Source organism: Tympanuchus pallidicinctus, unplaced genomic scaffold, assembly GCF_026119805.1.
Source record: "Tympanuchus pallidicinctus isolate F22 unplaced genomic scaffold, pur_lepc_1.0 scaffold14, whole genome shotgun sequence".
Taxonomy (NCBI): Eukaryota; Metazoa; Chordata; class Aves; order Galliformes; family Phasianidae; genus Tympanuchus; species Tympanuchus pallidicinctus.
In genome coordinates this window covers 16,825,217-16,852,914 of record NW_026294659.1, presented here as the reverse complement: position 1 = coordinate 16,852,914, position 27,698 = coordinate 16,825,217, and the positions used below count along the sequence as shown (strand labels likewise).

General features: G+C 41.3%; 2 protein-coding genes across 3 annotated transcripts; one reads left to right on the top strand and one right to left on the bottom strand.

The window, feature by feature from the left end:
• Nucleotides 1–8,459: 8,459 nt before the first annotated feature.
• MIS18A (MIS18 kinetochore protein A) lies at nucleotides 8,460–13,536 on the bottom strand. The gene is made up of 5 exons (XM_052674097.1): nucleotides 12,652–13,536; nucleotides 12,512–12,578; nucleotides 12,260–12,382; nucleotides 10,557–10,650; nucleotides 8,460–10,451 (listed from the first exon to the last, which is right to left on the bottom strand). Exons 1-5 carry the CDS (start codon nucleotides 12,899–12,901, stop codon nucleotides 10,371–10,373), a joined length of 615 nt encoding a protein of 204 aa, XP_052530057.1. The 5' UTR covers nucleotides 12,902–13,536; the 3' UTR covers nucleotides 8,460–10,370.
• Nucleotides 13,537–14,305: 769 nt separating this feature from the next.
• Nucleotides 14,306–27,403, top strand: MRAP (melanocortin 2 receptor accessory protein). Of its 2 annotated transcripts, XM_052674100.1 has the most exons (3): nucleotides 14,306–14,505; nucleotides 18,950–19,049; nucleotides 26,638–27,403. In XM_052674100.1, the coding sequence occupies exons 1-3, from the start codon at nucleotides 14,400–14,402 to the stop codon at nucleotides 26,792–26,794; spliced, it is 363 nt and encodes a 120-aa protein (XP_052530060.1). In that variant the 5' UTR covers nucleotides 14,306–14,399; the 3' UTR covers nucleotides 26,795–27,403. The 2 variants fall into 2 exon arrangements, 1 of the variants encoding a protein (XP_052530060.1); XR_008204380.1 differs by lacking the exons at nucleotides 14,306–14,505; nucleotides 18,950–19,049 and adding an exon at nucleotides 19,056–25,288 and having other exon boundaries at nucleotides 26,638–26,751.
• Nucleotides 27,404–27,698: the final 295 nt, after the last annotated feature.

The window sequence follows — 27,698 nt, the reverse complement described above, 5'->3', positions numbered from 1 at the left end:
AAGTGCTCTATCTATAAGGGAAAGATTTGATCTGGAGAGGGTGTCTAGATACAGGACTCAAATGTCTGTTGAGTTTGAGGACAACGCTAAATTGGGAGGAGCTGTTGACTCCCTCAAGAGTAGAGGCCTTACAGAGAGATCTTGACAGATGGGAGGGCTGGGCAGTCACTGACCACATGGAGTTGAACAGGAGCAAGTGCTGGAGTCTGCCCCGGAATGGGACAACCCTGGGTGTGTGTACAGACTGGGGGTGAGGGGCTGCAGAGCTTCATGGAGAGGGATCTGGGAGTTCTGGTCAGAGGTAAATTGAATCTGAGACAGCAGTGTGCCTGGCAGCCAAACAATTCAACCATACCCTGGGGAGCACCAGGCATGGTAAACACACTCACCACTGCAGGACTTTGTCACCACTGGCATTTAGAGAGAGAGAAGGGCTTCCATGGACTTTTCTAGCAGCTACAAGTCCTGCTTGCAATTATGCTGCAGAGGGCTTTTGTGAACACATTAACCTTGTTCAGTTGGGGTCTTCTCTAGATAAAGCTCACATGTTGCATGTCTGGTGGTAAAGATGCCACTGAAGGATGGAAACTCCTAGGAGGTGTTTGCTTGCTTTGGGGTAGTAAGCACCAGACCCAGACTCTGAAACTCTAATCAGCAATGACATGGCAGCACTGCATGTCCATGAGGTACGAGCATGGGGTTGGAATAGCAGCAGGTGCTCTTGCAGTGAGTACTGATGATAATCACATGCTGCCCATGCATTGCTATGCTCTCCTTCTGGCTAATTAACTGACATTAAGTCAGAAGCTTCAACATGGTGGTGAGGACTCTTGTTAAATAACCTAGAAGTTTTTAGATTCAAGAAAGCTAATAAAGACAATTAAGAATTTAAACCTGACTGGACAATGCTGTGCTGAGGAAAAGTGTCCCGAAAGGAATCTGGCCCAATCATCTTCCACAGGATTATTTGGAATGGCTCATTTCTGTAGAATAGAAAGCCCTTGGGTCTAACTAACACTGCAGTCAAACGATGCATCCAAATGAAGAAAAAGGGTTGCAAAGCTATATCCCTGAGCCTGGCTCTCCAGCTCTGGAACCCAGCTTTCACCATGTCTACAGGGCTGAATTGTTCAAGGAGGCTAATGAGGCACCGGGATAAGTGAAATAAGCTGCCTAAAATTTAACGGCAGCATAATGAATGGAAGTCTGCAGACTTTCATGGCTAAGCCAACCCAGCACTCCATATTTATTGAGGCTGGGGAGGAGGTGATTTAAGAAACGATTTTTTCTGATAGTGGCAATCAGGAGGAGCTGATGTAGTTGCAAACTGCTTCCAAGCACTGTTAATTCCTGCTCACATATGAAGCTTTGTAAACTCTTTCCTCATCACCTGCTTTCAGAAAAGCCCCACTGGCCCAATATAATGTAGATCTTTGCTTATGCAAATCTTAAAGAGCAGCCATTAAAAACTATTGAAAAATCCGGAGATTTGGAGAGAGGAAAATCCCCATCGTCACCTCTCAGCAGCAGCGGAATTCTTATGGAGATGTGCCCTCTCCTGGCCTCGCTGGGGAAGCATGGAGGGACTGTGGTTGCGTGTGGGCACGGGCACTTCGGTGTGGTTCGGGGAGCTGCATTGACATCCTGAAACGTTAGCAAGCAAATAAATGAAATGTGTATCATCCTGGATATCTCGTAGCAACTGGGTATTCGGGTCAAGATTTAAATAAATGAGGCGGCTGCCCAAAGGTCATTTCCCAGGTGGCTGTTTAAGCACTGATTTTTCATAAGAGATGAAACACTTGAGCCTAAAGCAGACTTAATCCCCTTAGATTTCACTTGGATGGTTGCCAGAGTCTTGAAAGTCACACGTCGGGTTTAGGTGCCTGAAAATGGTAATATGAAACCAGCTTCCAGTCCCTGTTTTGTTGTTATTGCTGCTCTTGTTTGTTTGTGGTTCTGAACTGGGGCCCTGAGAGGAAAGTTTTACCCAAATGAGGCTTGGGAAGGCTGCCCAAACAAGCCCTGCCAGGCTGCATGGATCCTGACTGCATGCCCTGTGCCTCACAGGGACTTTGGCACAGCATTGCAGTTCAGGGACCCCACAGAAACGTACAGGCACAGCTGCCAGCAGTGCCTATCTTACAGATTTCCAGTTATGGAGCATATCTTATTTGAGTACATTCATGAATAGGAGTTGGGTTATTGGTTGTTAAAAAGTACACGCTTCATTTCAAATACAGGTGTTGTGTAGCTTGCAGTCCATGTCGCTAGTTCATTCCTTTATGCTGCTAGAACAAGCATGCTTCATGTTTGCAGATCTCCATTACTCAGGGGGGAACCAACAGGCAACACACTTCCAGTTCCAGGACAAGCTGAACAGTTTGTATGGTTAAAATATCTAATGAAATAAAGCATGTTACAGAGGGAGCGGTGAGGTGCTGGCACAGGTTGCCCAGAGAGGCTGCCCTGGAGGTGTTCAAGGCCAGGTTGGATGGGGCCCTGGGCAGCCTGAGCTGAAGGTTGGTGGCTCTGCCTGCGGCAGGGAGATTGGATTTCAATAATCCTTGGGGTCCCTTCCAGGCCAAGCCATTCTATGATTCTGTGTTTTCTTAACCTTTTGACATTCTCCTCTTCAGAATCACCATAGCCCTCAAAACATGGATATCATGGAAGGATGTGACCTAGGAGTCCTTTCTCAGTATTTCTGTCTTTAGACTATGGTCACTATTTAAGTAAAGTATGTGAGGGACTGTGATGCATCTGACATCTTTATGTAGCCTTTGTGTTGTGTAGTAGGTCCATATGTATGGCCTGTGAGAGTGTATGTATGTTTGTATTTGTTTATTTTTACACTTTTGTTTGCATATAAAATCATTAAGGCTGGAAAAGACTCTAAAATCCCCCAGTCCAACCACCTGCCCAACCCCCCCACGCCCACTGCCCACGTCCCTCAGTGCCACATCCACACGGCTCCTGAACACCTCAGGGACGGTGACTGCACCACCTCCCTGGGCAGCCTGTGCCACTGCAGCACTGCTCTTGCTGAACAGAAATTCTTCCTAATATCCAACCTGAACCTCCTCTGGTGCAACTTGAGGCCATTCTCTCTCGTCCTATCACTGTTACTTGAGAAAAGAAAAACAACCTCATGAATTTCTCATGCACAGTTAGATCTCAGTTGTCAGTTGATCAGGACAAGTTATCGTTTGGAACATTTGCTTTCCTGACTGTTTTATTTTGTATTTCTGTCCAAGTGTGGATATAACATAAATAAATCACAGCCACCAAGATGCTCCTTTTAAATCCAGTGGATCTCAAATGTGGCCCCACTGAGAAAAAAATGATGGTTAGCAAATCTTGCAGTTATCTCACACTATTTAATTCTTCCCTCTTAAAATGAGAAACACACATGTCTAATCCTCCGCTAGGAAATCCTTACCAGAGGAGAAAATTAAATGGAAAGCAGTTCTGAAATGTTAAAAGCGATGTGGTTGTACTGAGTGGATTCATGTGATGTTGTACAGTATCATAATGTAATTTTGACAGTCTGGTGTATAAAAACAAGTCAGAAAATATATATATATATTTCTGGTTTTTAATCCCTTGCTGTCTGGTCATTCTAGTAACTGTGGTGGAAGTTTTGGGAAGAGTTTTCTCTGTTTACAAAAGCTTTAAAAACAGATCTTCTGTCATCCTAGTACAAAAACTAGCTCTTGGAGCTCATGGGGGAAATTTAGCTTTTACACCCTCAGAAAGTGAAAACAAGGGGATCTTGCCTGATTTATGGCCCCAGCAGTTCCGCTCTAGCAGCAGACATAAAGCCTTGTACTATAAAATTACATAGGTTTGGTCTCCTGGGTGGTTTGGCCGAGCCTGGAGTTGGTAATCTAGAAGAAAACACTATTTAGTTTCTGTGCTCATTTTCAAGTCGATGACGATACTCTGTTCCTCTTGCCACACAGGATGAAGCCATGGGAGACATAAGGAAAAAAATCGCCTGGGCGGTGTCATGCTATTTAGCTTTGTAGAAATGAGGCTTACTTCTGTTGCAATCCTGTAGCATAGTAAATACAGCGTCTCCATTAGCAGACCACAGTCCCTGTATTCTCATAGCAATAAAAAGGCTAAGAGTTTGAGAAACATTTTTGGCGTTTGTCCAGCCTTGAGCTTATTTAGCTTGGTTGTAGCTGTAACAGCACATTGCCAGTGGTGTGTTGGCTGGAGTCTGATTTGTTTTAGCTACACTGACAAAACTGTGTAGTAAGCAGCCAATTAGTGTTTAATTTGCTTTAACTTTGCATTCATTTTGCATAGCTAGCTATTACACCAAAGTATTATACTAATATGATCACTAATTTACTACTTGCTGCCATTGTAATATTAAATTCACGGACCAGCCAGGAAGATGCGCTAAAAAACAGCTGTTTGGAAGTGTGCAGGATTCAAGTTGTCCCAAGAAACTGACTATGAACACATCAGTACACATCACCTGATGAAGAACCTAGCACTGGCAAATAGCTGCAACATCACAGCTGAGGAAAAATTATCTATGGACTGTGGACACACAGGTGAACGTCTCAGTGGAGAAGGAGAAGATGGTGGAGAGGGACGAGAGTTAATGTCCTCAAGTTGTGCCAGGAGAGGTTCAGGTTGGATATGAGGAAGAATTTCTTCTGATGAAGAGCAGTGCTGCAGTGGCACAGGCTGCCCAGGGAGGTGGTGCAGTCACCGTCCCTGAGGTGTTCAGGAGCCGTGTGGATGTGGCACTGAGGGACGTGGGCAGTGGGCGGGGGGGGGTGGGCTGGTGGTTGGGCTGGGGGATCTGAGAGGTCTTTTCCAACCTTCATGATTCTATGACTCTATGATGAAGTCAGTATGTGACAGGTTTGTATGGGAACTGCTGAGTCACGGCCTGAACCTCTGATGGATCACCTGAGGCAAGCAATGAGTCAGCCAGAGGAGCACAGGTGAAGGCAATTCAGCTGTGCTGCCGGAAGGGGTGGAGCCTGGTTCCACCTCTCCTAGACCTATTTAAGAGCTGGCTAGCAGTGGGGAAGGATCTCTTCTGGAGGTTGTCTCTGCTGGTGTTTTGTGGGTGAGCCCAAGATAGGGGTAGGCCTTCTATTTATTCTCTTTTGTTATCATAGTCTACTTTGCCTAACTCTCTTGTTTATTTAGTGATTATAACATCCTAATATTATTTGATTATACATAGGTTCAATTGTTTAATTATAGAAATATGCAGTATTGCAAAACTTGAACAGCAAGTGCTGATGTTACTGAAATCTGACTAGTGATAGTTGTTTGCTACTATTTGGTGTAGTTTGATAAAGCATTAATTACAGTAACAATACATTCCAATTCATGGCTCTATGTAAAATACAGCAAGTGTTCATTCTAAGTATCAAGTCTATTCAGTCTGAGTGTCATTCTAAGCTCTTGTAGATCATATGGATGTTGAGTAAAAATTTACCAGCGCTTAGCTTATTTTGCTTGTTTATTTTTTTTCACTAAGAATTTTCACTGAGTAGTTCTCTGGCTGCTTCTTTTCAACCATGGATTATACTTTCTTTCCCTGGAGGGTTCTCAAAGGTCTGCCACTTTTATTTATTTATTTATTTATTTTTTAAACTTGACACATATCTACAGTGCTTGTTTTGTAAGAGTGTAAGAATGCATTTTGTAAGAATAAAATGTATTTCATTCAGTAAATAATCCACTGTGGCACTTTAGTCTCTAGTAACTATATCAGTCAGTTTGCCTGTGTACGCAGAACCTAAAGGAATCTGATGTTCAAATTTTTCTGAAACAAAACCAATTCAGGTGCTTTGCTCCCTTTAGAATCCACACATCTATTTTCATCCTGCTCACTCCCACAATATTCAGCTTTCCTGTCAGGATATGATGCGCCAGTTCTCTCTTTACCTTCTGTTCCTCCTGATTTGTCATATTTCCTACAGTTCAGGCTTTTTCTCCATCTTAACAATGGAAGAAGAGTCATTAGATGCAGATGGCTTTCCAACTAATAGCTTCTCAAAAACAAAGTGGGGATAAACTAGAGGGCATTAGGGAGCTAGGGGTTCCTGCCATATAGCTCATTTCACATTACATATTCACATCAGGTCTCTAAATGTAGGTACCACCTTTAGTCAGGAAAGAAGCCTGCTTGTGGCAAACACATGGACCCTAGCCCCTTGATCTAGAAACCTTAGTCAAGAGACTTTTCCTTTCTCATGAGCACTCTACAGCCATAGGAGTTCCTCCACCTTCATCTCAGTTCCCCAGCCTGCAATCAGCCACACTAATTTTCCTCTCCCTAGAAAAATTCCTCCCAACCTTGAGTAAATTTCTTTTTTGCACTCACACTTATCTTTCCATGTGTCTTCTCATTCTATTGCTCTTTTTTTCCACAAAACTCAAGTTGTATCCATGGACCTTTAAGCTTAACAGCACCAATCACTGTTTTCGGCCCGCAGATAGAGAATCTCTGGACATCTGCTCTACTGCATCTTGCCATACAGCATGTACCTAAGTGTTCCCCACACTTTCCCCCAAACCCTGTTTAGAGAAGAAATCATGTTAGACAAGAACACTAGTTTCTGCTCATTCCCTACTCACCATTTCTACTGTTTTTGTTACCAAAAGTTATTCAATTGCCAGAATTCTGGGACTGTCACCTTTCAGACTTCTCCTAAAATCAAGAACTACAGTTACTGTAGGTCAGAAAAACTGGTGGATTTTTCTGCTTGTTTAAATGAGTTAAACATGTGTCAAGGTGAAAATCTCCTTACCTGTGCTATGTCTCAAACCACGAAAGTATTCAAAATGAAACTTAAAATTATGGCATGTAAAAGTGATGGCAAATAACTGCATGCATTTTGATATGTTGGTTAAACACAGTCCTGTAAACAGGGAAAAGTATGCAGCTGTGCTTTCCATTCTAATAAAGAAATATGAAAGAATAATTCTGAGATTTAATACATACATGTATATTTTTTGTATAATTGCAACTCCCTATCAGTTAACATAAGTACATTACCTGCAGGTTTTCAAATAGACCGTATAGATTCACAATCAAACATTCAACTCAAAAATCTGATCACCTCTCTTTTCTAAATTTCTTGTAAGACCAAAGAAAAATATCCCTCACTTCACAAGTGTGCCTTATTCATGTCATCACTTTTTTTGGCCCATTTGTGAACAACAGTTTTCAAGGAAAGAATAAAATTAGATCAAAAATCTCTGACAAAGACCCAGAACACTCATTAAGAGTTGCAACCACTGCCATCAAAGAGGACACTGGTACGTCATTTTCACAAAAACAAGGTCAAGTATCCCACTAATTTAATGTTCCCCCCCAACCCCTTTTTTTTTCTATTCTAATAAAATTGATATATTTTTAGAAGAAGCTTTGTTATTTATATCCATCAACTATATCATACATCTTACATGCGTCCCAAGACAATTCCTCCTCCCTCAATATGGTCCAGGCAAGCCAAAAGGTTGGACACCCACAGTTTCAGTTATTAAAGTGTTTCTGACTGTTTCTGACCTGCTCACTTTACTGGACAGACCTATTCCCTACGATACAGTTCAGCTTTCTGTTTCCCATTTGTCCCATCAAACACAGCTTATAGTAACTTCAGTCTCACCTAAGCCAATTCCTAGCTTTCACCTTTCCTAAACATACCAAGATCTTTTAGCATACGCATTCTTCAATCAACAATTCCATGAAGCACTTACTATTGCCCCACTCTCATCCCTTCCCTCCTAGTGAACTCCATAAACAAAGATTTACTTGTTACTTTTTTTATTTCCAAATTACAAAACATGTCTCAAAGTTCGAATCAGGGGTATTAATTAAAACCTCAGTTTTTAACCTCCAGAAGACATGCATTTTGTATTACTTTCCCTCACTTAAGAGCATATAGAGAGCTATGAAGTACTGCTGTACATGCACTAAACATTAACTGCACACAGGGTAAAAGTTATCACTAAACAAGGCAGTACATTCCCTCCCACTGCACAGTGTGCAAGGTGTCTGGGATAAGTAAATGGACCACAGAGCATGCAGAACCCCCAGAGTTAAACTACCCTGCGTTCAAAGGTTGAAACTGAGCAGAGAAGGAACTACCACCAGTAATGGAGACTGCTTATTAAGCGAAAAACAACACCTTTTACATGACTGCATGCCTGTTTATCATATTGGCACGTTAGAACTTTATTACTAACTTCAGTTGTTTAGGGAACAACAGCTTTTATTAACATTTAAAACTATTCAAACATATCACAGTAGATATTTATATATTTCAACAAACAAGCAATCAATCTGTCTAATAATCTTCACCCAATTAAGCACTCCAGATAACAATTCCCAATTGAACTCCACTGCAAAAATAAAGATTATTTCATATACACCCCCAACGCACACATTTCCCCATGCAGATGTACACAGCTCTTTGTAAGAAATTTATTCCAAATTTAGCCCGTTCATTGCACACCTTAGCAAAGTGGCAGCTTGTAACTGTTGAGAGCATAGACCTATTTTAAGTGTCTATGTGCTGAAGTGCTAGAGCTCCCACCTACAATGTGCTGAAAGACACTAAATATACAGTGTAGCCAAAGGCAGGTAGTTTATAAAAGATGGAAAACTGTATCTCATCTTAGTTTACTGTTATTTAACACATTTTAAAAATGTGTTACCTATGTTTCATGGCAGAAACTAATCTGGGCTAGGTGGTCACTTCTGCCTGCAATTTGAGGGACCTACTGCTGGCATTCTACTTTTCTGATTCCTCCAGCAGCAGGTGTTTTTTCTCTTAGTAGCTAAATAAGATGGATGGTTATGAAATGTATGTGCTTACCATAAGATAAGCAATCACCTCTTACTTTTAATGCTTGCTTGCAGACACATTTTACTCCTGCTACACATGGTAGCTATGTAGAGTATTACAAATTAAAATCACTGAAGACACTCAGGTGATGAAACTGTTTAGGGAATGGCTCTGAACTACAATTAGCTGCTCTCAAATATTTAAATGGAGGAACATGTCCACAGATGCTACTTGAGGCCAATAAACTTGTCTCTCTGAATCTAGGGTAGAATTAAAATTGTTACATGTATGTTTAATGTAATTAAACACAAGGGCCTACTTGGACACCATGTGAAGGTTGACTACTGTTAGATTACTCAGTCTGTCACCCCCAACACACTTGTAATTCAGCCAGAATAAGTACATAATACCTCAGCAGCCATGCATATAACAGTGTTTTAGTTGCTTGAACATGAAACACTCCAAGACAACCACAACAGGCCAAACTGCATGCTACTTTAAAACAAAACTGTAGATAAAGAAAAGGAGAAGAGGAGGTGGGAAGGGTGCAGCAGAAAATAAGAAAGCTCCCAGGAGGAAATGGTAGTTACAATAGGAAGAATAGTGGGAAAATTCATTCCAAGTTTCTGGAGACTGCTAAAAAATTAGTAGTAATACAATTAAATAGCATTGGGCCATGGAATACAGATTCCATTCCATTTCCAACAGAAATCAAAAGATTTTTCCCTTACACAATTATTGCTTGCTTTGATTTATTGGGAAAAAAAAAAACCCACAATGTTGGAAAAAAAAACATATAGTAAACCATAACAGAAAGATCTACATATTAACAACATATTGACAGAAGTTTCCTAAACAGCACAGAATTCTTTGTTCACACATGCACCTAACTTTGATTAAAAGGTGTTCTGCTACTAGCCTTTTTTATTCTCCTCTTTGAGGTTCTCACACACCACTCTCAATATTGCACAGAAAGCCATTGTAGCTGATGCTTTTGAAGCCTTCTTTACAGTCATTTCATTTTAGCCTTGAGCTTGAAAAAAAAAAAAAAAAAAAAAAAAAAAGTTACTGTGACATTTCTGTCCAAATACCTAAAATAACAGCCATGGGGACAAGAAAGTGACATATGTCACCTGACTCCCACAGCAGAAGTCATGGGGTGGGGTGTTGGTTTTTTTTGTTGTTGTTGTTTTTGTGTTTTCCCCCTAATTGGTTTAGGAAAGAGATACAAACTCAGTTCAGCATATATTAAACCACAGGACAACTTTGCTTTCCAAGGTAAAAAAGATATTAAATATTTACATATAAACAAGAAATCTACAGAAACATTATTTTTTAGAAGTCTTTTTGTTCCCAGGCTAATTTTTTAAGACAGAAAGGGAACTCCTCATCTGTGACAAAGACTCAGTAGCTGGCATTGTCCTACTGCAGCACAAACTGCCCACATCTTCCAGATCTTCAAACAGCTTTTAAGCTTTCCAGAGTTCCACACACATCAACCTCCAGCAGTTATTTTACACAAAGAATTTTCTTTCAAGCTTTACTGTGAAGAGAATCAATTCTTGATTCAACAGTAGCCAGTCTTGCCTCCAGAGCATTTAGTATGGTGTTCGCCTGTGAAGTAAGTGGGGAATGGGGAAAGATACTTGATTAGAAACAGATGTACAATATAAAGAACAAGTATAGATGTCATGGAAACAATGCAAGATTAAGCATTACCCTTTTTAGTGCTTCTTCCAAGGCAGCTCGACTTTCAAGAGTTAAAGGTTCCTCATCAGTAACAGCCTGCTTTTCTGAGGATCCTAGAATGTAACTGATATGCTACAGTTTAGATGATGTACTTTTCACTCTGAAGGCAAAAGAACACCTGTATGATTCATCCACCACTCTCGACAAGATTGCAATTAATGTGTATTAATTAGCACAGTCAAAGCACTATTTCAGCAATAACACAACCCTATTTTTAGTAATCTTGCAAATGAGCTGCATGGTGGAACTTAAACAACTTTGAGCTCTAAACAACCAAGATGTCATTGCTTTATATAGTTAAAGCTCCAAAAGTCAGTCATGTTCTGGTACTACGGGATACAACGAAAATATATTCAGACATTGACATTAGTGTAGCACTAGCTGGGAGAACTAGATATCATCACTACTCCAAGACCATGCCACTTTGCAGCCCTGTTATAGCCTTCCAGAGACTTTTACTGCCATCAAAAAACAAAGTACTTAGCTGTGTAAAGAGGAAAAAAACTGTTCAGAGTAGGAAAGAAAAACACCCATGTAGGTACAGCAGAACAGGCTAAAAACTGTTCGGATGTGGTGCTCAGGGACATGATTTAGTGGAGGGTTGTTAGGTGGTTAGGTTATGGTAGGACTTGATAATCTTTAAGGTCTTTTCCAACATGAGCAATTCTATGATACATAAAACAGCAGAAACACTAAAACTAGCCCACATGGAAGTAAAAGTAGCTAACATACTTAAATCTGGATACTTAAAATCATCCACAGAATCTCTAAGATTACTCTTAAGCAATTTTTTAAAGTAAACTTTTTATTTCTTAAAATGAGAAAGAACTCCGACGTGGAGACTTAACAACAGCCTGAAACACTGAAGAACTGTTTAAGACCAGTTTCAAGTGCAATAAACCAGAAAAAAAACAATATAAGGCAGACCTCCATTTTCTAGAAAGCTTTTGTCCATAAAACTGAATGCGTACTCTTACTTAACTGTTTTAAGATTTATTTTTACTTGCTTCATAAGGAAGAGGAATACCAGCCCATACAGACCTCTAAATTCTGTGCAAACTCCTTTGTTCTCTGCTTATTAAGTGCACTTCTACTAGACTGAAGTCAGATACCTCTGGTATTATCTATGACTGTAGACAGACAGCAGGCTGCAGGTATGACCCATCACCATAGGCTCATTTTCTGTTGTCTAAAGCAGAAACGTGTATACTCTTCTGAGAAAATGAGAAAGAACACTTTTGTTGTTTCAGGTATGGGCCACAAAGATGATGAAGGGCCTGGAGCATCTCTCTTGTGAGAAAATGCCAAGAAACCCAGGACTATTCAGCCTGGAGAAGAGAACTCTGAGAGAGGATCCATCTCATCAACGCTTAAAAATATCTAAAGAGTGGAGCCAAGCAGTTGGGCACCATTGAAAAGAGCCTGGCCCTATCAGGAGGGCAAGAGGCACAAACCGGAAAACAGGATGTTCCATACAAACATGAGAAAAAGCTTCTTACTGTGAGGGTGACCGACTACTAGAATGAACTACCCACAGGGGCTGTGGAGTCTCCTCCAGAGATACTCAAAGCTACCTGTTATAGGGAACTTGCTCAGACTGTTAGCAGCAACATCCCTTGATACAGTGCTGGAGGGTGAGATTAACCTGACAGCAACATAGATTCTGTCGTTACCTTTCAATCGCATCAACGTTGAAACAAAACAAATCCCTCTTGTAGTCGAGATGTTTTGGGGTGCATCTATAGATACTGCCAAGTGTCGTTGAGCAGCCAGAGCAGAAAAACGTTTCAATCATGCTTTAGAAAAAACAAAAAACAACAATACAAGGAACAAAGAGAGAAAAACCACTCCTCCCCACCCTTATTAAATATATATATATATACATATATTTCATCTATATTTCATGTGGCCTTAAGAGTGCTCACCATCCACACTCTCCAGGCCTCTTGGACAGCTTCTGCTCCTTGTCTACCGAGACGTTGCTGGAGGCACCTGTGCAGAGGCAAAGTTGACCAAGGGCCCCCAACAGCCGCCGTGCGGGACAGGCCATGGGAGCGGCACTCACTGCGCAGGAGAATGCACTCCGTCTCCTCGTCGTTGGCCACCCAGCTCAGCGTGTCGCCCACGGGCCGCTTGCAACCGCCGCATAGGAAAACCATGGGCAGGTTCTCGTCGTTTTCCTCTTCCTCATCCTTCCCGCTCGCCCGCGGCCGCTCCACCGGCAACGCATCTCTCGGGATGGTCCCCTCTAGCAACGACAAAGACGAATCCACCCCGACCGCACCACCTGACAACGGATAAAACAAACCCGCCATTTCCTTCAAACTGCCCGCGGCGGAAGCGGAAGCGCTTCCATACGTTACGTCCGTGGGGCGGGGTTCCGTGCGTGGCCACGCCCCCGCCGTAGATACGCTGCTAGCGTAGCAGGGGGTGGGGTTGGGTTTGTGGCTCCGCACCCAGCGTAGTTACGCTCCTAGGGTAGACGTAGGCGGTGGCGGGTTTTGTTTCTGCGCTGGTTTGACTCAATGCCCTCCCTCCGTAACGCCTACAGGAGCGCGTTAGGAGGGGTTTGAATTGCCGTAGCGCTTAGGGGGCAAAGAGGAGCTGGCGACGGATGGTTTCAAAGCTGTTTTTAACCAAACTGGTGCTTTTTGTGCTGTGCCCAAGCACCTTTACTCGTGGTTGGGACGGTGCCTTGCTGAGCCCTGTCTTTGCGCTGTGATGCAGCTCTGGCTTCCCCAACCACCACGCACTCTGAAGGTTTTAGGGATGCAGCCAAAAGCCAGCTGAGGGCCTGCTGTCCTTGCTTAAGCACGCACACAGGTATCTACTTGCTATGCTGCTAGGGCCCAACACCTCAGACCTTCAGCTGGCTCTGCCTATATCATGGCTGGGAGGCAGCTCTTCCATCCATTGCCTTTGGGGTGCAGGGAACGAGGAAGCAGCAAAGCAAAATGCAGACCATGAAATCATGAAGACTGGAAAAGACCTCTAAGATCCCTCAGTCCAACCACCAGCCCACCCCCCCCACGCCCACTGCCCACGTCCCTCAGTGCCACATCCACACGGCTCCTGAACACCTCAGGGACGGTGACTGCACCACCTCCCTGGGCAGCCTGCTCACCACTCTTTCACAGAAGAAATTCCTTCTAATACTCAACCTGAAATCTCCCATGGCACAATTTGAGGCCATTTCCTCTCATCACTGTTACCTGGGAGAAGAGGCTGTCTCCCACCTCGCTACAGCCTCTTTTCAGGCAGTTGTAGAGAGCAATGAGATCTCCCCTGACCTTCAGGCTGAACAACCTCAGCTCCCTCAGCCACTCCCTGTTATGATTTATTCTCCAGACTTTTCATCAGCTTTGTTGCATCCTCTGTCTATGATGCATTTTGTCAGGTACTTGCCCCCTTCTTTATGCCAGTAGGAAGAGATTTCCTTCAGCCTGGCTTTTTCCAATAGCTCCAGAGAACACTTCATTGCAGCTGGACTCTCAGAGAGAAGGGTTTGTGACACATCTGGCATCTGTCCATCCCTTTCTTAGCTTACTTGGCATCCATCTCAGTTCTGATATGCTGTGGAATAATGTAACTGCCCACCAGGAAGCAAGGGTTACGTTTAAAGGCTGCTACTACTTATCTGTCAGACATTAATATTCATTTTTGCTCAACCCATTTTAGTACCAAGGCAGTCCTTGAGCTACAGGACTCCAGAGTGATTTACACAGGCATCAGTTACACAGTCTCTTTCTGAGGGCGCTCAAGTACAATGAAAAAAAGTATTTGGTTGAAGCTGATTTAAAATGCACTACTGACATGGCCAACAGAACAAACTCATCTGAGTACTTCTGGTCTTATGAATATTACTGGGATTACATAGATCCAATTCCAGTAGATGGAAGGAAGTTGAAAGTTAATAAATGTAAGTATAGTAGTGTAGTAGGTGTTTATCTAATACAGGAAAAATGAGCGGGCAAAATGTTGCGTAGCTTGTGTTACTGACTTATCTTTCTTTCTTCGTGACGGAGACCATAATGGGTTAAGCGTGCAGGGTTTGTATGGATGGGTGTCTGTGTGCCAAACTGTCTTTCCTTGACTATGTTCTAATAGCAGTTATTGCTAATAATGAAACTCTTTGATTTATCTTAAAATATTTGAAGCTGTAGAACTGCTGATACTAACTTTTTCTTAGAGCGACAGGCTTTTTGCCATTGCTGAGTGTAAACCTAATAACATGCAGATCTGTAGGCTTGTTGTCTTGTAGGAGGGTTAGCTATTTGCCTGCTGCTCTCAGAAAAGTTGTGTGAATGAGTGAAGTTCTGTTGTAAGACTATCATGTTTTCAGTTTGGGACATAGCTTATGTTACAACTGATAAATATGTAAAACCATGGTAAAGGAAGAGGTTTGATTCTGCTAGCCAAGTACAATAAGCTGAAAATACATTCTGTGATTTTTCCTCTTGTGGTTTATTGCTACTGAATTGTAAGATGAAGTAGTAATATACATTATCAGCACAATACTTTATTGCCATGGAAGCCGAGTCTGCTGAGTTTAGAAATTATTTGCAAAGTCTGTAATGTGAAACAGCATTATCCAAATTCAGCCATGGGTAGTTAATTCCCTTTCACACTTGGTTTTGCACAATGACACAGAGATGTACTTCTATGGTTACTTAAGTAGTTAAGACTTTTTTTTTTCCTAATGCAACTGCACTAGTTTGGTTTTACTACAGTAAAATCACAGTTATGTTATGAGGGATTAACTTAGCCTGATACAGCTGGAAGGATGGATGAAGATCAAGGGAGAAGAGACAGGCATGTTTGAACTGCCTCAGCTATGGGCAGCCATGGCTTTATTAGTCTCTGGTTTACTGAAGACAACTGCAGCTATGCAGGTATGTTTTCAGGAACTAAAATAGCTTTCTCCAACATAATTACAGTGATCTGGTCTGTAGGAAAAATATGATATACTCTCAAAATATTTTGAGAGCAAGGAACATTCAGACCACCCTCCTCAGACACCTAATTCAGGTCACTGTGCAAGGAGCTTCGTGTTCTTGTAAGAGCAAGAATAAGACAAGAGAGCAGAGTTTTTTTTCTGCACAGCCTCTAGAAGAGCTTTTCTGCCAACTCTAATGAGCGTAGGTTTACTGCCTCCAACTTTGGGTAACCAAGAGCAACACACCTAAAAGAAGATGTTGTAAATATCATATATATCCTTCCGTATATAAAATCTCACTCCAAAATACTGCAGAGCAATATTTTGTGCTGCTGGGAACAGGCAGGTTGTGAACAGCTTTACACCACTTATTAAATCTCTTAATTTGAAAGTTAAAGCAAATAATCTCCAGCAAATTCTACCAGGGAAAACCCCTTACATGCTTCTGTGAGAAGATGTTGAAATTCCACTCTGAAATTCACTAACAGTTTCATGGGGAGCATTGCCACATACCTTGTTTGAGTGCTCATAAGTGATCTCAAGCCTTATTTCAGTTTAAAACAAACAAAACTACACACAACAGAGTCAACCAATCTCTTAGTGATTTTTTTTTTTCTCCCTATTTCTTCTCTTACCCTAAAGAAGCAGAGAAGTCTAACACCTTTCAGGTCTCTCTATATTCTAAGGAGGTGACTTAAGTGATCATACTTTTTGTATGTGCATCAGATCTTCTGTGCCTTTGGTAACTTCAACTCACTGATCAAATAATAAAGGAGTGGAGGCTTCAACGATATAAAATACCCGCAAATTCCTGTAGCAAATTCCTGTTAAATAATGGAGGAATAATATGATGAGTGAAGAAATTTACTGACAAAAAAGCTTTAGGAAGAGATCCTGCCTTGTTAGGCACCAAGAAAACCCCCTTAGCCTCAGCTTTGGGAAACAAATCTGCAGGAAACCAGTCTTCTGTATGTCAGCTGCCCATCTTCCAGGCAAAGAGGAAAAAGAAAGATGCAAGAGTACGGTGTGAGATTTACTATTTTCCCTATCTGCAGGGCAGTGTTAAGGCAGTGTGTGTTCCCTGGGGCAGCTGTTTATGTAACAGATCTCTAGGCAGTGTGCCAAAATAGGATTCTGCTCCATGATTTGTGTCTTTAAAAAGCCCATATTGGCTGTATCAATTTCCAAATTACAAATGTTGGGTTTGGTTTCCTGATGGGCAGGAAAGTTAAATTGTCCAGTCATTGGGGGTTTTTTGGGTTTCCTATAAAAATAGATGTTTTTCCATGTCAGCAGCCTAGAAGGAATGGACGCTGCGTCATACTAGAACTTTTATTCTTCCTTCTCCAAATGCCAGTGGGAAAACAAGCTATAAAGAAAATAGCAAGGGAAATAATTCCACAGCTGCTTAGTTTTTTCCTTGCTTTGAATAAAAGGACTGGTAAGGCAATGAATATACTTTATAGGTTTTCCTGTCTTTACACAATATTTACATTCTTTTACCTTCAAAAGCAACTGCTGGGATTATTGTCTTCATGTGCTTGGAACTATGTAAACAAATCAGATTCAGCAAGTTCTTGCCCTTTGTGCAGAAGATGAAATGTGATAATTTCCCCTTAGACAGGGGCTTGTAGAGCTGTAAATATTCCAAAATTGGCAAAATACATGATATCTCCAGAATTAAAATAAGGGCTATATTCAGAGGTTCCAGGGGACTTCTGCTGATTGACTGCAATGGGACTTGAGCATTTGTTCAGGTGCCTTGCTGAATCAGCCCTAATGAACTATACATTCGTCATAACCCCTGGGATGGGATTATAGCTCCCTAATTCAGTCTTGCCTTATTTTTTTATTTAATATAAAACAGACTTGAATCTCTGCACTTTCTCCTCTGTCATGTGGCCTGTTCCCGAAGCATGGTGAGAACTTGCTTGTCTCATGAAAATGGATCTAAATCCAGCTATGACGTCATGTTCTTGCTTTCTATTAACAGCATCATGCACGTCTACCCATTTTGTATGAAAATAATACAGGGCTTAATTGGCCCGCAAACGAACACGCTGTTCAAAAACATACACACATACGTATAGAAGGTGACTATAAAAGTTAGCAATAAAAGAGATTTCTATGGGTTGTTAAAATATGTTGTCCCAGTTCAGGAAGAATCCTAATTGCAAGACCGTAAAAACAGTCAGGAAGTTTCTGTTTATCCCTCGTGAGTTCCTGTGAGATCTGGAACAAATTTGATAAGCTTCAGTGAATTCCATGAATTGTATCAGCGGCTCTTAAAGATGAAACTAAAATAGCTTTGATAGGGAGTTTTGTAAATCTGTGCTCTTCATTTCTCTCCATGTGGCTTTAAGCACTTAAACATCAAGTTTTTCATCATATCTCCAGTTCTCCCCTGAGAAGTTGAGACTGGCAGTAGCACCCAGTCATTGTCTTGTATAATAACTTCTGTGAGGGTAGGCCGGAATACTGGCCCATCCATTTTCATTTACCATCCCTTGAGTTAAAGCTCAGTAAAAGGTTTGTTTGGGGTTTATTTATTTATTTATTTATTTATTTATTTATTTAACCAGAGGAAGAATAAAATAAACTGATGCCCCAGTAGTCATTTTGTACATTCTCATTTCTCAGTAGCCCAGCCAAAGCTCAGCTCTCTGGTAAGACTCCTGCTGGGTCAGCTCTAGCTGAAAGCATAAAGGACCTGGAGTAATTCCCCGTAATCTCTTTGTGACTCTGATGACAACACGTTCTGAACTTTTTCACAAAGAAGCACCTCATCAAATATATTGGGCCTGTTTCAAAGAACATGAATGTTTTTTGTCCTTTGAGATAGAAGATTTATTTTATCCTGGTCAATATTTGTCTCTGGAGTCAATGACCCTTCTTTTTCACCTTAGTCTAAGTGAGAAACCAGTGATGAGTTCAGAGCATTTCTCGACTTGTGCCCTGCCCAACACCCAACATTTTCAAGGCTTTAGCTGGAAGTTCACTACTGCACTGATCCCAGGAAGGAATATTTAGGACACAGTGACCAAATGTGCTGCTGGGGCAGAAGTGGATTCATCCCATCTAACAGCAAGCTCAGAAATGAGGCACTCATTTCAGCAGCACTGTAACCTTACATCATAGAAAACAAGCTCCCTTTTTCCTCCAAACAATTCCTGAGCTCGGTTTCCGCTCTTGAAGCTCTGTGGTCACTCAGATCAGGAATGAGATCATCTTTCTTTTTTTTTTTTTTTTTCCCCCTTTCATTAATTAAGATTTTTAACAAATTTGCATGCAGATTCCCCTCTTTCAAGGGTTTAGTTAAATTCAATTAATTCAATGGCATACCTTTCTTACCAATCATAAACTGTGTTGTTGTTTTGTTTGTATTTGCCATGTCGCCAGTGACAGAATTATTGTGTTGTGTTCACAGATTCTATTGTCATAGCCTTTTGGGTTGGACTTGCTGCCTTTGTGATGTTTCTTTTCCTTATTTTGCTCTACATGTCCCGCTCTGGATCAAATCCAGTTAAGTAAGTAGAATGAGAGGTAAAAGAGCTAAGTGTGATAAAATAATCTGCATGAAACATTTATTCACTGCTTCAGATGATCCAGAAGTTACATTCAGCATTTGCAATTGCACACTGAGATGATGCTGCTTACTTACGTGGTTTGAGTGTCCCTCAACCAACTGCTGTTCACTGTTTCTATTAATCACCTGGGCCAAAATATTAATTAATAACTATTGTGATTTGCCAATGCCAAAAACATTGGGGAATAATGAAGCACAAGGGTAGGCAGAGCAGTCTGTTCTGCACATTGTGTTTGCAAAAAAAAACATATATTTTTCTTATGTCAGCTATCAAGGCTGTATCTTATTAAAGTAAGAGTGTCTGTACATGCAGAGTGAGTGAGTACCTCATTAAACCACAGCTAAGGAGGAATCAGAAATCATGGTGATAAAGTAGGTGAACATGAGCCCCCCAAAGCAGTTCTGCAAGGCTCGATCAAGTTAAAAGAAACTTACTAGTGAGATCACAAAGGTAATAGTATGTGTGGCATTGCTTAGACCATTCAAAAAATGTTGTACTTGTGTTAGAATGGACTCTTTAAAAGGAGGTTTAAAGAAATAGAGAAAGAAATTGTACAGTGCATCATACAGCAAGAGCAATAAACTGAAATCAGTTCGTTTCTCAAGGAACAGAGGCTCAAAGGTGCTTATTTGGAACTATCTGCATCCGTAGAACTCTAGTGTCCAGTTGGAGAGCCACATCATAACAATCAGATGCCAAAGTATTTTACTAAAATGTAATGACTGGAAGCTTATGTTACTCAAACTAAGATGTACTACATAATTTACTGAATTAATTTCTGTTAAATGGGTCATGATTAATTCTTTTTTTACTCAGTGACTTAACATCTTAGTAACATGCAGTTGTATTCATCCCAAAATTACTGTACTACTATGATCTAGCATTCTATGGTCTGTTATGCAGAAGCTTCTTTCTCACCTATAATATGTGAGTGGCTTATTCTCTAAATATTTTTAAGCTCTTACCATTTAAACTTACTCTGTGAGGCTACTGATGTGTATAACTGCCTGAAGATCTGCTCCTGTTTTCTGTTCTTTTCTTGTTTGGTGAATCCCGATAGTCTGACAGTGCCTTTTTTTCTCAAAGGTGGCCCATATCTGAACTGCTGTCCTTTAGCATAATAAGCTCTTGGTAAAACTATAATATGCTTAGTCAGAGGCAGTATTAATCAGTTGGAGGTGTAGTTGTAAAATCAAAGAATTGTTAAGGTTGATAAAGACCATTAAGATCATTTAGTCCAGCCATCAACCCATGACCACCATGCCCACTAAGTGACTTGAAACACCTGCCAACCACAACCCTGTAGCATTCACCACACCACTCAGCTTAGGAACGATACAACATAGTAAAGTTAGGTTTTCTGCTGGGCCAGAGTCTCCTGGAATTAACCTCATGTCATTTTCCTAGTAATTAATGCTTTCAGATGTGATTCTGTTACTCACGTCTTTCTAAATATAAATTTCAGTAGAGAACTATTCACCATTAGGAAGACAGTTGGGTCTCAGCTAGAGAGTAGGTCACTAAAGCATAACAGCATTTTCAGGTTCAAAAAGTGTTCTGCACATATGGCACTACAGAAAGACATCTAGATCTACAGAAAGAGATTCTAGAGCAGCATGACACTAACCAGGTTGTTTTTACAGCTGGGCTTGACAAAACAGGACAGTATCTTTCAGTGGCAGACAGGTGGGTTAACTAATCTGTTTTAGAATATTTCTACCTGAAACTCTTGTTCCTGAAAAGAGAGGCTGAATAAATACCTAATTGTAACAGATACATTTGCAGTCCTCTAAGCAATTATTGACCCTGTCCAGTGAAGAGCAGAGCAGGTGCTGCACAGGTACCTGTAGTGGATGTGCCTGAAGAAGATGCAGTGCCTGCTGATGTGCAGCACTTACATGTTGGTTGAATGGGAGCACAGTTCTAACACTACTTGTCATTTTGAACTTTGTCTAAGGACAGGTTTCTGTTTGCAGCTTTCTACACTTGGCTTGCTTTGTTTGCTACTAGGTTCTTGTTGTTTGTTTTCTTTTTTTTCCTGGCAAACATGTTTTATGTAAACAAGGATGCGTTTGCCCACTGTTCCACCTAATCTGATCAGGACAGAGAAAATTCAGCTCAGCACATTAGGGAGAGGTTCAAGATTAGGTCACAAACAAGCAGAGGGAATATCGTGGCATAAAAAAGGAGCTCTAATAGCCTCATTTATTTGCACCCTGAGGCCCCTGGCATTCCCACAAAAAGTAACAATGACAATAAAAAAGGCAACTTGCCCAAAGAAACCACAAAGCAAGAGGCAAGCTAATAATACAAGAAATATATGGAAATGAACAGAACATTATAGGGTAACATTAATTTACTGTTCCTGGAAAAAAAAACTGGCAGAAGTCTTTATGCATGAATAGCTCAGTGTATTTGGAAAATTAAAACAAGTGTTAGTTGTTTGTTTTTTAATCACTTTATATTATGTTATTTAATGAAACACTTGCCTTAAAAATATCCATATTCATCCTCAATATGTTCAATTTTGCTGTTAAAAGACCTGCTGTGAGCAAGGCAATTTGGCAGTGTTTTGTGGGAAACCCGAGAGTCATTAATGGAAAGCAGTATTGGATGAGATGTTCGTAAGTTTTAAATCATCCTGTGTCTCATCATTTTTCTAGGCTTGAAACATACTGAGAAAATATTTTTAGGACTGAACAGAGTAGTCAGCCCCCTTCTCCTTCCCCCCCACCCTCACAAACTTGCTCTTTTGGATTGAGTTCCACTTGTTTTCTAACTGCCTGCTCCAATTACATTTAACTCCAGCAATAAAACACAGTGAATTGCTGTTCTTCTTATTAGCTTACACCATCTTCTCCTTTCTTCTCCTTTTCATATAATCTCTCCATTTTCCTTTGCATGAAGATCAGCTCGTATCTATATGAATTCTCCTTTCTCTTTTTCCATGATCATTGTGATGCATTCACCTAACAAATGTACATGTGCGTCACTGGTCAAGGCTGGAGAACTTTTACCTTCACTGTTTCTGTGCTCATCTCTCTCCCTGTCAAACCCAGGGGCATATAGGACAGTATGTTCTGTTTCCGCTTGCTCAATTGCTTGGTGAAACACTGTGCTTTCAGGGCTGACTGTTCATAAGAGCATATCTCCTTGCTTTCACCCGCCTTCACCTGACTGTCAGGCATACCTCTGCTGCTGTAATTCAGCTGCCTTTATGGTCAGCTGGATCTCTGTGGGGTCCCTGAAGATTACATTTTGGCCTTGTATAATACGGATGATATCTCTTGTACAACAGTGATTGCATCTATTTCACCACTGTGTACACTGATGTCTGTTATGTTGGCAAGGCTATGACATCTGCCATAGTATAGTCTGCTGATTTTCAGCTGCATATCCATACAGAAGAGAAGTCAAAGTGTCTTCCGAAAGACACGAAATAACTAGATCTACTTATTCCACTGCATAATCTTCAGATGCTCAGAGGCCCTGGACTCAAAGCTGTGGTCTAATTGCATCACACTCACTCTGCAATACTAAGTATTTGGTGCCAAATCAGATGAGAGAATTCAGGACGGGGGGAGGGTTAATGCATGCAAGAGAGCTTCAGCAAGGAATCCATGTCCCAGTCTCTTTTGTAACCATTATGCTGGCCCTACAGAAGGAAAGAAAAAATGGTTTGAGGCATGGCACCAATTAATTCAAACCCATTAGCATGCCAAGGCATTTACCACAGTGTTGTAATCAAGAGCCAGTATTAACATCTGCATCAACAATCTTTCTTACCATCCAAAATGATAGAGAAAGCAAGGTTTGGTGGCTGGAGACAGTTCCCATTGGAGGCTGGCACTTCATGCAGTGGAATGGAGGCAGGGAATCAGCCTTCCCAAGCCTCCCAGGGAGAGATCCCGTTTTCCCATGCATTTCACTGGAGGTCGTGCATTCCTGACAGCTTGACAGACTGCTGTGAACATCTAAAATCTTCAGACTTTGCTTATCTGACAGTATAATGTAGGGAGGGGGAAAAATAGCAAAGAAAAAAAAAGAAAAAGGGAGGTCCACACAGTCTCAAACAAGTGACTCTGGACTCCTTGGCAGCATGAGCCTTTTTTGATGTCTGACAATTTTTTTTGCAATAAGAAACACTATTCAGTGTTCAGACATTTTTCCCAACTACACCCAACTTTTGCCCAATATTTTTGGGACACATGGTAACAAAGTTTCAGAATCCCTCTTGCCAGACAGCCATGTGTGACTTGGCTTAGAAACCCTTGTTCTGCAGCCAGCTTTCACCTCAGTTTGCAGGTGAGGGTTTCCTGTACGGACAGGCAGATAACTGCTGATTTGGTGGACAGTCTGTACAACGTCCATGTGCTCTTTCAGTTTTCTGCTCCATCCAGATAATTGCAACAGCTGCTTCATTCCTGGAACTTGGGAACTAATTTGGATATTTGACAAGTCCAGGATCGATAGCAATATCCTAGATCTCACATGAGGGTAGACAACTGAGGTCTTTTTTTTTAAATCTTCAAGATTGTAATATTCATTAGTGAACAACAAATCAACCATATATATATCCTACAATAAGAAAAAGTGCCTATTCCTGTACACAAGGGTAGCAGATTTGATAGTCTAAGCACTAGTTCATATTCTTCCCGATGACCGTAAGAAGTGTCGTAGTCTACTTTGCCATGCCTTGTCTTTGGGAAGAGGAGCTTACTGCACTATACTACTTACTGTAGTAAGAAGATCATTGTGAGAGGTACTTTCCTGACTAAGCAGGCAATGCTTTCAGGTAGCTGTTCCTGTTCCCTGTTTTTCTCAGGCCTCTGGTTTCAAGTCTTTCAGGCTTTCATCATTAAGAGAACCTCCTACATTGACAGAACCTATGTTGGCAGCTCCTCATTGGTTGTTAAAATGGTTAGCTATGAACTGTCAGAACTTGTAACAAGTCTTCCATCATCAGAGCTCAAATCACATGGTCTTCACAGAAAGCTGTTCTCACTCCTGTCATCTAAAGGTTGATGGCTGGGAACCTAATCCATACCTTTTGGCAGGCTTCACGTCATTGGAGTCCCATGACTGGGTCTGTGGTGACACTTGGTACAGTGGTACTCATAATGCTCAGAGAAAACTTATCTCTGAGTGAAAACTAAGTCAGGTTTTTTTGTTTAGCACCATCCACTCCCTGCATGCACATGTGACCCCACAGACAAGAAGAGAAATCGCCTACCAGTAATCAGTGCCCTTCCAGAAATCTCATGCACTGAAAAACTGTAGGGGAAACTGAAATACCGTTTGTTGAATGTGAGGTTAGAATGTGTCCCCCTCTAGTGGCTGCTGCTCAGACTTTCTTGGGTGGGCTGTGCAGTAGAGCGCACTTCTGAGTTGCTGGGAAGTAGGCTGCACTGGCATTAAGATGCTCGCCAGTGCTTTCTGAAGGCCCTTCTAGTACTTGCCCTTTCTCTTAGAAACTAAAATCATGGGGATTTTTATTTTCAAAATATTAAACTGTTTTTAATGACAAAAACTCTTGCTATCTGATTTGGCAGACATTTAAAAGTGTCAAGTCAGAAGAGTGAAATAACTTTCGACCAATGCATTCGAGTAGACCTACTGTATCATCCAAGCCCACACTGTCTCTTCCGAGAGTGCCAAATGTCCAGTCCAGTCCTTTGCTCCCAAGGGACATAAACCACAACTGATGGGTGGGAGGAGATCTGGGAGCGCTGCCAACTGAAAGCAGGGAGGCAGGCTCCTCTAAATTGTATTCTCCTGAAGAAATGAAATCAGATGTTTCACTGTGCCCATCTTTCTACAAAACCATACTGTCTGGAATATTTTTTGTTGGTGTCCCTTGAAATACTTGTTCAGTTTTATCTTATCTTTGTTTTAATTCCATGACTTTGCCTGGAGCTGAGGTCAGTTACACTGGCTTCTAGTGACCTGGCTTTACCAGTTCACTCACTTGGAGTACTGGGACATTAGAGCCTTTCCAGTCTCATCATGTTTCCCCACTGTTCCAAGGATGGTTAAAGATTAACAAGAGCCATCCAGAGTTCTCCTCAGACAGACTGCAGGTCTCTGGGATGCAAGTTCTCCAACTGGTGTAAAAATTTGGATAGCTAGCTAATGATACTGAGCTACTTAATGGACTGGAAAGGAAGCATCCTGTTTTGGTAAGAATATTTTTGTCTTGTTTCTGTCAAATGGAGAAGAAAGATCTCTTGAATATGCCTGCATAATAGCAAGGAAAACCCCAAGTCTGCTTGCCTCCATCCTGTGGTGGGCCTGTTGCTGAGACTTGGGGATTTTATTTATTTTTCCATTACCATTAAGCAGAATTACTGCTGTGTTAGTTTTGTCAGGCACAGATGTTTTTCATTAATTAATTATAAATTTGATGTTAACAAGTTGGTATTTCCCTTCCTCCAAATTATTCCAAATAATTGTTTCCCTTTTCATCCCATTAATTTTATCTTGCATTGTAAGTTTTGTTACATTCGTCTGACCGCTGATACAAATGTGGCTTTTAGTCAAAGACCCCTCCTTTTTTTTTGCATGTGAATCTGTGACACCAGTGCATTAATAAGACTTTTCAAAAAGTTTCTTTCACACTTTTGGGGCACATTTTTCTTGCCAATATAATTTTCCTTTCCCACCTTTAAAGCCCTAAGGATAGAGTAATAGTTGGGACTATCATCTTGTGTTATGCCATACTCAGTGGAATTTGCTGCTTTTAGGCCTGGGCTTATCTGTCATTTCTTTTTTAAGGGTGAATTTTGGGAAGCTGCTGGGAGGAGGGAATAGAGAAGAAGAGGCAGGGTGAACTCAGCTGTCCTCCTATCATCACCCCATCCACCTCTCAACTATTTTTTTCCCAGCAGAATCATAGGTCTTTGTTATGTACACTGAACATTTCCTGCTGCCCTTGTCCAACATGCTGTTTCATGCTCAGATCCCCACCCTTTCCTCAGACTGTCATTCCCAATGCCAGTGCCAGGGGATCTCTCCCAGATACCATGCATCCCTCTTGCTCTTGTCCCCATCGTCAGTGACTGTCTCTCTTGTACACTTGCTCACATTCACACATCAGCCCTGTCCCCTTTCTTTCCCAGGAGTGCTGATGGCAGATCCCTTTGCCCTTGCTGCAGAACGAGTCATAGCAGTGTTTCTAGTTTTCTTTATAAAAATGCAGGTGGAGAATCATGCCTTGGATTAGACTGAAGGACAACCATGATTGGGTTGGACAGAAGGTCTTATTTTGAGTAAGAGTGTTCACCAGGTGTGGCCCACAGCTCACCGTTTTGCTGTTGGTAGTCACCAGCTAAGGACATAATTCTCACAGTGGATGAAAACTGAAATCCAGAAGCATCTGTCATGCTGGACTCAATGTATTTGTGTTGGAAGAACCACCTTCTACATTTTTTAAAACTTTCTAAATGTGCTTGTTTATGAAACTGCTGCTGTCTGTCTTCCAAACAGTAGTCCCTGATAACAGTGCATTTTTCCTTTCCACACGTTACAGACAGGTGGTCGTAAGGAACCGGGTAGAAGAAAGCAGTTCCAACAGCGAGCAGCCTCACTGTGACAATCTCAGCAGTCCATTCCCAGATTTGGTTGCTCCCGGAACACCCAGCTGCCTTCCAGATGACAGTAGCATTCATGGAAGTATGTCAGCCTGAGTTAAAACCAGTGAAACAGAATCAGCAGGACAGTCCACCTGGCTATGGAAACAATTAGTACGCTAGACTGCAGCTGAATTAGTTCAGGAAAAGAACAACCAAGACCAAACCTGACAAATTCTGGATGCCTAAAATGAAGAACTGCCTGCGAAATCTCTCTCTCTCAGTAAAGATTCAAACTCTTCCCTCAGTTATGTCATCCAAAATGTTTGCTGCCTGTTGAATAATTCTCATTAACAGGCACTTGGCTGAGAGCAGATCTATTCCTCCAGCAGAAAGAATATACCAGTTACTCTTTGTGTTCTCTGAAGCACACAGAGTCCTCTTATTCTTAAGGATATTTCTGCAGAAGCAATTTTCCCTGAGTTTTCTTGCTGTGAAAGAAAGCAGTATCACATATATTGGGCAGCATAAACAATACTGTTTAGACATATTGTTTAGAAAATATTGTGAGAGCCTCAGTGAAATATCTATTTCTAGCTTTGTCCTCAGATCACAATCTCATCAGCAGCATCTTAGTGACATCTCCGTTTGGTTGTCTTCTCAAAAGTAAGCAACAATGGCAAGCATAACATCAGCAATAAAACTTTGCTTTTGGGAGGGTTACAACTTGCTTCACTGATTTAAAGCTCAGCAATTCCCTCAGGGATAGAATACTATTTTTTTGCAAAAGAAAAGTAAGTATTTGGTTTACTTAAAAACCACTGCTTAGCTAGAACAGCTTTTAGAAATCTACCGACAGCACTAAATATTTCAATTGAGTGTGCCTTACTGAATAAACTCATTAACTTTACCCACTGCCCAGAAATAGTTTTGCCACAAATGGCCAATCAGCTTTAGCTTCCATTTTGAAATGGTAAGTGGAGAAGAAACACGAAGACTGGACAGATTTGAAAAGGTATCT